The 10823-nt window shown below is 39.2% G+C and overlaps 1 protein-coding gene across 1 annotated transcript in view; it reads right to left on the bottom strand.

The window, feature by feature from the left end:
- The window catches only part of RYR3 (ryanodine receptor 3), a 666405-nt gene that overhangs the window by 329711 nt on the left and 325871 nt on the right, over window positions 1-10823 (bottom strand). Inside the window, exons 28-32 of the mRNA XM_019518966.1 lie at window positions 9116-9324; window positions 7889-8073; window positions 5993-6026; window positions 3694-3854; window positions 1753-1918 (exon numbers count right to left, since the gene is read on the bottom strand). Coding sequence (XP_019374511.1) covers window positions 1753-1918; window positions 3694-3854; window positions 5993-6026; window positions 7889-8073; window positions 9116-9324 — 755 coding nt within the window. The remainder of the gene's footprint in view (window positions 1-1752; window positions 1919-3693; window positions 3855-5992; window positions 6027-7888; window positions 8074-9115; window positions 9325-10823) is intronic.

The following is a 10823-nucleotide window of genomic DNA, read 5'->3' as shown; positions in this document are numbered from 1 at the left end:
TTTGGTGTTGTTCTTTCCCCTTTCTCCCCCATCTCCCACCCCCTTTCCCCCCCCCCCCAGCTCCAGCGCTGTCTTCAGGATGGGAGAAAGGTAGGGGAGGTGGAGGGGCTCCAATCCAACTACCTCACCCTCCAGCATAGGCTAAGCAAATCACAACCTGGAGGGATGGAACTCCCTCCCTCCTTCCCTCCCATCCTGAAGACAGCACTGGGGCCGGGACTGAGCTGCATCAAGCCCAGCCCTACTTCTGGCACACATTGACAGAAGTTAATGAAGGTCCTCTGCTTTGAAGCACCTTCATCTAAACCGGTTCATTTGTCATGCAATCAGGCTCTTTTAAAGTGCCCTGAAGCTGTGCACTTCTGTCAGTGCATGGCTGTAGAGCACTTTCATGGGGCTGATTGTGTGACAATGTCACTTCCACTTCTGTCAGCATCCTTGGTTGACCACCAAGAAACAGTACAGAAGTTCAATGCATTGGTCTAACCTAAATCAATCTGAATTGATTAACAGGACCTCACACCAGGTCTATCTTAGGTCACTTGCATGATTTTCAGACCAGTGTATTTGCACCCAACTTCTGTACTATTATGGGTTTAGACTGATTTATGTTCAATTAGACCAGTCTAAATATAGTGTCTGTATGTCCCCCAAGTTTCCACCTCCATTTATTCACCTTGTGTATTAGCTATTTTATTGTTGACATGTTTTACAACTTATTAAACCCTGGAATCTAAACAGGGTAGAATCAGTGTGAAAACTCAAAAATAAAAAGATTAATAATACATTACATACTCAAAATCAGGAAAAAATGGTCTTAGGCCCATAAATGTGATTCTATTCTACTTTATTCCCAGAAGGGTTGTTTATACAACAGGTATGTGCATCCTCCTTGTCATTGCTTTTTTGTAACTCAACCTTAGGGATCAGATAATGGTGTTTACAAAAGTAGCTACATTAATGGATTTTACTTTAGATGGGACTTAGGCACCTTAATCTGTTTAGATGTGCAATCAGTAGACTAGAATCTGTCCCAAAGTATTTCCAAAATCTTAATAAAAATAGGAATATATTCATGGTTTTTAACTGAGTAACATTTTTTTTCAACTTAAAACACTTCCTTGTTGTTCTTCAAATATGGAAGTATTACATTAGAAGTAAAAACAAAGAGTAAAAATGATCCATTCTGTTAAATTATCTAAGCTGTTTATATAGTTCTGTATGGGTGTACATTTTTGAGTAACTTTAGAGTTGCACTTAAAAGGCCCCAGGATTTCTGAGGGTCACACAAAAGCTGATATCAGATCCAAAAATTAGCAGACTCAATTAGGATATTTGATCAGACACCTCAATCCAAAAAATGGGATTTAATTTTTGAAGCTTGAACCTCTCTCTGCGTTTAAAAAATATGCTTTTTCTCAATAGTATTCTTAAAACTTTAAATGATTTTAAAATAAAGTTAATTAAATAATTATTGTCAGTCATAACATTAGAGTATAGTTGTATAGAAAGGTCAAAACATTGTTTTTCAGATGTAAATACCATGAACACTATGATTAAAACAATTATTAGACAGAAAAAATGTGGCATTACACACTCTATGGACACACATTTCTAAATAGCAAGGTATGAATTCTGTTCTACTATCACAAGATTAATTTTCAGTTGGGTAGCTGGGAAGGAAAGAAAAATCTTTATAACCCTGTTACAACAGGCAACTTACTAGATAATTTTCTGAAAAGCTGAAAATACCTGATAACAAGTGCCAAGCTCTTTTCCATTGGCAGTGAATGACAATATTCCGGTAGCCAGGTCAACAAGGCATCCAATCTCTAAATCAACATTACTGCGGCCTGATCTCTGTGAATGAGCAGTTACATCTCCACCCCAAACCATGTAGCAGTTACTACGCTTCACACTGGAAGAAAAATATAAAAACCAGTAGGGACAAATAGTTACTTAGATTCTGATTGCTTAAATATACACCTAAGATGTACATCAGTGGTTTTCAAACTTTTTAGACTCAAGACATTTCTTAACTTTTCTGAAATTAGCAGCACCCCATTTCAAAATGTTATAGAAAGATTATTGATGTATTTATGACTTGGCATTATTTTTTTCTGAAGTCCCTTTACCTTAGATTAGATACCTTTTTAAAAATCATTTCATTGTTTTAAATTAAGAACATGGAAATAAAGCAGAAACTCTACTGTTAAAGCAATACTACAATTTAGAATTCATGGGCATGTAAGGAAATCGGAAAATAAAAAACTGCATGGTCACAGCCCCATATTTAAATGGGTGCAATGGTCTGACTATACAATAGGGACCAACGTTAGTAGCACACTTTTTAGAAACAACTTCATTTCCTTAACAGTAGGTGTTGGCTTGTGTGTGCAGTAGGCTGAGCACTAGGTTCCCTCTGGAGAAGTAAGCCCTAGTGTTGGCTGCCCAGTGCTGGAGGGCCAGCCTCATGCCCCCATACTAATGTCAACAGACTGCCTTGATCTCTGTGCCTGATGCCTGCTCACCCTGCAGCTCCCTGAACTCCCTGTAAGCAGCTGCAGCTCATTCTCCACTAGTTCATTCTCCCCAGACCCCTTCATTAGCACTGGAAGCCACTGTACTTTCTGGCTGAGGCCTGATCAAGTCAGCCAGCCTCTTCCCACCATGAACGGCTTCATATGACTTCAGTGTAAGGTGCAAACAGGCCATGTTTGGCTGCTTCTGCAAGGTCCACATACTCTATGGAACCCTTAAAAGTATTTCAAGACACCCAGGGTGCTACATAACCTTGGCTGAGAATCACTGATGTACCCTATACTGGTAGTTCTTCAGTACTAACTAGAGTCTTTGAATGTTTGTTGTTAATGGTATTTTACAGGGCCAGATTAATGCATAAGCTAACTAGGCACATGCCTATGGCCCTGAGCTGCAGGCAGCCCGTCTTTCCCTCCACAGCAGCAGTGTGAATGGCCCCATCTGCCTCCCTTCCTTCTCTTTCCCTCCCTTCCAGTGGCCTCGCTGCCACTGTGGCTGCTTCCTAGCAGCAGCTCTGAGCCCCGGTCCCTGGGGGCAGCAGCGCTGGAGTGGGGGTGGGGGGGTCTCGACCACCCTGGGGGCCCATTAATTTGGTTGCCTAGGGCCCACTGAAGGGTTAATTTGGCCCTGGTATTTTATGTTATCATAATGAAGGAATAGCTTTTTAAAACACAAAACAACTTGATTTTTATGATCTTTTTTGAGCTGTATAGAATTAAGAAGTTGCTTTCTAAAGCAATGTCCTATTTGTCCAGATATCTTTTTTTTTGTCTTGTTATAGCAATGAGTCAATATTTCCTGGATGTAGGTCAGAGTGGAAAGGCCCTCTTTAATGTTCCTTACTGATTTTAAAGAGGACAGTTTTTAATTTTCTGAGTATCGCTCAGCGGTAACATCCGTCTTGCAAACCACAGGTTAATTCAGAAAGGCATTTTTGCTAAAACAATTCCACATCAAATTTGTTTCTTAATAAATACATGAATTAATGACAAGTCCCATCTAAAACTTCCAATTTAAATGCATGCTAAAACCTGATCTGTAATTAATTCAGTTTAATTCATCTTTGTGGAAAAATGAAGTTAACTTTGATTTCTTTAACAAAATGAATTAATTTAAAGATTTTCTTTACTAATCAATGAGTATGTTCCCTACCTTTCATGAACCCTGCCTCTCTCATCTCCTAAAGTAACCGTCACTGTGCAATTTTTATTTAGGTCAAAGTTTTCGCTGTAGTAGTGGTAGTCAGGGGTTACCCAGCCAACCCAAACAGAGGATGGGTCTTGACCAGCAAATATTCGCACTGAGTAATAGTACTGAAAAGAGCAGAAACAGTGTGTTAATAGTAGAAAACAGAGTTATTTCATGAAGACAAAAATAGGAATTACTGTTAACAAATAAGCAACCTGAGAAGAAAGATACTTTATGCCCAAAAGCTTGTCCAGCACCTCTTCCAACTATACAGTTGGTCCAACAACAGATATCACAAAAAATCCTTGCTTTGTACATTTCCTGAACCATCATGGTTACAACAACATACTAACCCTAACAATTAAACAGCATATATGCATGTGCACTTTTATGAAACATGATGTTAACTTGTGGAATTCATTACCACAGGAGGTGGAGGTAGACAGTAGAGCCAGGTTCAAAAAGGCCTGGATAAATTCATGAATTAATAGATCTGTTAATGACTATTGAACAGAATGGTTGGAGATGTTCCCTCTGGCATCTTTAAATTAATAATGGTGGGTGCAAGGGAAGGTACTAAATAAGGGATAGATAGATCACTCTAGAGATATCCAGTTCACTGCTTTTACTCTACAGCATTCATTTCTGCCACTGTTGGAGAAAGGATATTAGGCTAGATGTACCATTGGTCTGACCCAGTTTGGTACTTTGTACTAATGGTTTTCTGCATAAAGAACTTCAATAATGTAGCATAGCTCCTGTGTACTGTATTGACTATATTTCCAACATGCATGTTTCTGCATAGTTGCTAAAATTCTGAAATATGAAAAAATGGTTCGTTGTTATAGTAAATAATGTTTTTACAAGGAAGTAATAGCAGGACAACAGTAAAGCAATAATAAACTTCCATAAAGGTAAAAAATAATTTAGATAATAAAAAGTAATTCAGATTATTTTACATTGTAATAAAGGTTCAAAACACTTCAGACAGTTTGGGGGATGTCACAAGGTAAACATATATGCAGTGATTAATGTTGGGGAACATTTTTATGCATACACAGATAGTCCCTTAAATTAGTTTTATTACTGGCATGTTTGGTTTCTATCCACAGCCAAAATAAGTTACATTGTTATCATTTATGTATTTGTATAAAAAATGGTTATTTGTATGAATGTATGTTTGTAATATGGTTTAAACAAAGCAGAAGGCAGGATAGGATAGACCTCAGGTTGAAAACCTCTGACCAGGAGGTTTCTGAGACTTAGCACAGTCTTGCTCCTACAATGCCTGGACAAAGTGCTGGTTAGACTGACATTCTGTCAAAGACGGGTTACCTCAGAGCAGCTCTGGTCAAAGCTCTGAAGCCACACAGCAGGATAGCTGGGGACAGGGCTTGGCTCATCCTTAGGTTTGTCACAGAGTGACTGGGCCCATAGCTATGGAATACTGCCATATTTTCATGCAATTGCATTTCTTCATCTTACTTTAAGTATAAAATTATGAGATTGTCTCATTAAAAATATTTGGTATTCATGGACTGTCTTTTTATTGTCTTCATAGCACTTTGTACAATGTTCTTTGTCTAGGATTCTTAGGTGCTGTGGTAGTACACATAACAACTAAGAGCAATAGAATGCCAACAAAAAAAAGGAAGCTTTTGTTCCTGACAGAGTTCAATGTCATCTTCTCATTTAATCACTCAGAATAACGCTTCTTCATATTCTTGCACATTTCATTATTCTCCATTTCAGCATCCAGATTCTTTAGACAAATTAAAATAAAAAACTGAGAAAAAAGTATTCATGAGTTACTGAATTAAAAAAAGGAATGATTTTGCAAAAATACTTCAGAATAGCTATCACAGCAATTCTTCTAGTGTACAGACTTTCAACAAGTTTTTAATAATTAAGACAATCAGTTGGATCAATATGCAATTGTTGATTGCACTTGGGAACAACTCTGATACCTCTGATAGAAGTTTCAGAAGTATTGAGCATCCGTGACACCCTCTGGCTTAATGGTAGCTGCAAGTGTTCAGAACTTCAGTAAACCAGTCTGCTTTCATTTTTGGTGCCTAAATATTATTTTAGATTTCTAAACTGAAGCAAGTTTGAAAACTTTAGGCAGTCTGGCTATATACAAAACCAGCAGCAATTGTTTGAAAAAGGATCTTTCAACAGGCTGCTTTCTAATGCACACTTAAGCCACATGCCAAATTGTTTTATTAGATAATGTAAAGCAGAATTTAACATATTTACTTACTGTTGAAGGAACAGTTATTTCTTGACTCTGTTTTCTGAGGAAGAAAAGCAGCATTTTAGAAAACTGGTAAGTTAAAATACTGTGACACTTTTTAAAAATTATTAATGAGCACTTGAAATAAGCTTCTTAATATGGATTAATCATTGTTTCTTAGGCAGAGACTTATTTTTCTGTCCTAGAGTTGTAGTATGCAACAAGCCTTTCTGAAGAGAATCAGGGAAAGGAAAGTGACTGATAAGTAAGGTTATATGTAGGCATTACATTTCTACTGGGAGAATCACCCCTTTCCAGGAACAAATTGCTAGAAATTCAGTTTCCCTTAGAGGAAACATACTCCATGCAGGACAAAGATCTTCCAGGTTCACACCTGGATGATTTCCCCTGTGAGAGTTCTCTTGCTAGAATGAACACCTGTATACTGGATTCCTCTACAATCAGGAGTCAAGCTTCCTCTGTGTCTTTTCCAGACTAGGGAACTCTGGTCTTGGAAAGGAGGGCCATTCCCTTCCATCTAGATTTCTCCTGAGAACTGTGTTGCCACTGCACCTCTGAGCCTTTCTGGCTAAGTATAGACAGTCAAAAAGCCTTAGGCTGAATTGATTAGTCTTTGCAGGCTAGTTTAAGCTGCAAAGATTGAACCAATATGCAAATGAACAGACATTCACTTTTGATTCAGGAAATGCAGCCACATGACTGCAGTGGCTCAAGCCAGAATCTGGGGAGTGCTACAGCATGGCTTTCTGACATGTAGCCAGCATGGGCTGTGTGTTCACTTCCTTTTCTTGCTGCCCCTGAGTTCTCTGAGATTTGCAATCCAGATGTACAGCAGCTGGACTCTGCAGGGTTGTTCATCACTTCCTCTTCCTGCTCCCAGGTGACTCTGTGATTTGTAGTTCAGAGTTGCAGCCAGCAGTAAGCAAGCGGGCAGGGCAAGGCAGGGCAGGGCAGGGCAGCTCCGTACTTGGGGGAAGGGGAGCTTAACCCCCTTCCCTGGCCCCAGACCCCAGCAGGATTTTACTGGGCGGGGGGGAGTGGGCAATGAGCCAGCCCTCACTGCTCCAGCTAGGGAGCAGAGGGGTGGAGCCAGCCCTGCTCTCTGGAGCAGACAGCACAGCCCAGTCAAGGGCTGCAAAGCATGCTGAGCTCTGATTTAACTTGAACCAGGAAGTGGTCTGGGACAGAAGTTTCATAAACCAGTTGGACCTAAATCAGTTAAGTCTGATACTACATTCAACCACATTTATCTTAAACTAGTTGCAGCCATTTTGAAACTGGTTTATGTGGACTGAACTTTTGTTATGTTACAGGTTTAAACCAGTTTCTGATCTCTTAAACTGCTGTATGTGTAACTTCTGTCCCTAGCCCCTGAGACCAGGAGACCCTGCTGACAAGAGGAAGCAGTATAATAGAGATTTAGAGCTACAAATCAAAGACTCGGGGCAATATTTGTAAAGTTATTTAGCTGCTTAACTCCCGAGCAACTAAATACTTTGAAAAAAAACTATCCAACTGCCTTTTCTTTCCTAGAGCTTGTGTACTGCTGCATTGACATACACATGAATGAAGAGAATAAATATGCAATGGTTTCAGAGCTAAACATTACACTCATTGTATAATGCATGAGAATCTTCTACCTATGTCTTTAATATAGATTAATTTGCTGAGTGTCTAGGATTCTGTAGCAAAGTTTGTTTTAAAGTTATTTAAACTTCCACTTTAAAATGCTGCATTTTTTTTAAGAAACAGAGAATATCAGAAACATGTAACATAAAATTACAATGTATTGGACAGCATACTGCTATACTATATTATTTTTCTTTTTATCAAAATACTTTTCAAATTTAGATTAGAGGAATATACCACAAGTACCACAAGATGATTGAACATAAATCTAACCTTTTTTGGAAAGCATCAGCAGAGGCACTTTCTGCACCAGTGTTATAGTTAAAAGATGAATGGAACTCAATGGGCATGCTCAAACGGCAATATATCATGTCTGCATTGCTATTCTGCGTGCCAAATGTCTTGTGGGTAACCTTTAAACGAGGTGGGTTTTCAATGGTTCCATCAATTCTTGTTATCTAAAAATAAAATAATTTATTCTCAATCAATGTATAAGCACATAGAAGTATATAAAGGAAGAAGCTATAAATTAGATTTATCAAGAAAAAATAAATGTAAAAATCTCCATCTTTAATTTGCTAAGTGGCCTGAGGGTTAGGTAGAAAAGTTATCTTTATTTTGTTAGGCTTTTTGATGCTATCCTACATTATATCCTTATAACTGAAGTAAGGAAATGTAATCTAGATTAAATCAACACAATACGGGTGCCCATCTGGTTGAAAAAATATATTTCAAGAGCAGTTATCAATAGCTTCCTATCATGATGTGCAGACATATCAAGGGGGTCCTGAAGAAGCATGTTCTGGAAATGTCCTCCAATATTTTTCTCTCTTCCTCTCTTTCTCTATATCTCCTACCTTAGAGCAGAGGCATAAAGTATATAACATCTCACGCAGTCCCTTTTAGCACTACATTTGTACAGTTGCAATTCATACTGAATTCAAATGACCAAGAATTAAATTTTTATTAAGAGGTAGTTGTTTCATCCTTACATGTTATGGTCATATGCAATGTCCCATAGATAAAAACAGGAAATAATATTTGCTTTTAAAATCCCACTTGTCTAAAATTACTTTAGAATCTCATTTTAATTTTAGTGTAGTATCTCAGTAACTGTTATCTTGATGCATCCTAAAGATGATTAAAGATGCTATCAAGAAAAGCAAGCAGATAAAAGGGGATAAAAATTAGAAAAGACAGAAGATATATATTCAAATTCAAAAAGCATTTTTAAAAGCCTTAACAGACATGTTGTCAGTACCCAGTGTACTGGTATGAATCAGTAGTGCATCTACAAGAAGCAATAATGCACACCATATGGGGGTGACCAGACTATCATTAATGAAGCTGGGCCAGGCAAAAAGATCTGGAATTCTCCAAGATTGACTTACTAGCTTTATGTAATATATTACCTGACGACAACAAGAATTAGTAGGGGTTTAATGTCTCAGCCTAAGTAAACTGTTTAGAAACAGGTGCCTTCTTAACATATAATGTTACCTCTATATGAGGATGATTTTTTGGCACGTTGACAAAAGTTGGTAAGCGCTTGCTAAACCACATAGCAACATCACGGTTCATGTTGACAGCAAAAGGTTCAAAGCCTTCTTGAAGGCCACACATAGTATAATACTTGAAGGTGCTGGCATCCATCCCAAGGTTCATACGGCCAATCTGAGACAAACCGAGTGAGCAAATTGGGACAAAACCTAAATAAATGATAGCGGAAAACAAATAGTTTATTTTTAGTATACAAGAATTATTTATTTTAGGTTTATCCAGTGCAAATTTACCTTAAGTTAATGTAAGAATTAAGACTTAAAATGTCATGTAAGGATAATAAGCATATACAGAAAAACATGTAGGATTAATTACAGGGATGAGACCATACACTTCACTTATACCCATGACAGGAAATGAAATGAGATAAAATCCCTTCAGAGGAACGTGTGAGGAATTGCTGTATCAGAATGAATTTAATCATTTTTTATACATTTTTTTAAATGAGGAGACAGTTTCACAGGTTAGGTTATTAGTGCTGTGGTTTGTATCTGAAATATAAATGAGAATGTGTAAAGCAGAAGAAGAGGTTTCCTGGTTTAATCATCAGATTTGAAAACCCCAGATTCCTTTGAAACATTCAATCAGATTCTGCAGGACCAATTTCATCCTTCTTAGCAAATAAAACATTTATTCATACAATTCATCAACCTGACCTGTTTCAAATGGGACTTTGACCCAAGACTACGTGGATAATAAGAACAAACAGTGCACAAACACAAGGGCTGAACTGCATGTTTTTTTCCAAAACATGGATGACCTGATCTTTTTCATGTCATTAAGTTAAGATCTTTCTATTTTTCTTCTCGGGATTCCAAATTCTTCTAGAACACTTAGATTGAGACTGAAGACACCCAGTATTAAACCACCCAGAAATATACGAGCAGAACTTTTAAACCATTTTTGTTCCTGAGTGCCTTCTTTTTTTGTGGACCTTCAATAATTTATATGTAGGGCCTGGTTTAAATTGTGGGTCCAGCTTGCTGGCTTGGGAAAGCATTCCCCAGCCAGCAGCAAAAGCCTAGCATCCCAGGGAAGGGGTTGCAAAATGGACAGGGGCTTGTGGATGGGTAGGGGAGGTGCTGTTTGCTCCTCTGGACAGGAAAACTGGGGCATGGGGTGGGGCGCACCTGGGGGCTATCTTGGCAGATGGCCCTGGCACTGGGTAGGGGAGGGGCCGTTTGCCTCTCTGCACGTATGTTCTCTCCCCCTGACCCCAACCCCTGGTGCCCCCGTTTTCCTGCCTGGAGGAGCAAACATCCCCTCCCCTACCTGGTGCCAGGGCCATCTGCCAAAGCAGCCCTGGCACCCCCAACCTAGGGTGACCATGCATCCCTAAATGGGTGGGACAGTCCCAGAATGGGAACATTAAATCCTAGCCCCAGGCTGCATAACTCCGGGACAGCATTTGTCCTGGATTCACAGTATCGTGCAGGGATCCAGGTTTCCTCTTGCAGGCAGGCAGCATTCCAGCCTGAATGGGGCCACCAGGAGCGGGAAGCAGGGGGCATCACATGCATGTGTGAGCCCACACACATGCACATGGCTGGGAAAGGTGGAGAACAACTCCCTGCAGGGAACTCTACGGGGGGAGGGGGCACAGGGAGACAGACTGAGGCCTCCACAGTGGGGGGGGAGTGGGGCAGGG

The sequence above is a fragment of the Gavialis gangeticus genome, unplaced genomic scaffold (assembly GCF_001723915.1).
Source record: "Gavialis gangeticus isolate Ggan-Ray unplaced genomic scaffold, GavGan_comp1, whole genome shotgun sequence".
Taxonomy (NCBI): Eukaryota; Metazoa; Chordata; order Crocodylia; family Gavialidae; genus Gavialis; species Gavialis gangeticus.
Note: the sequence above shows the minus strand (reverse complement) of the source record. Positions and strands in the feature narration are given on the sequence as shown.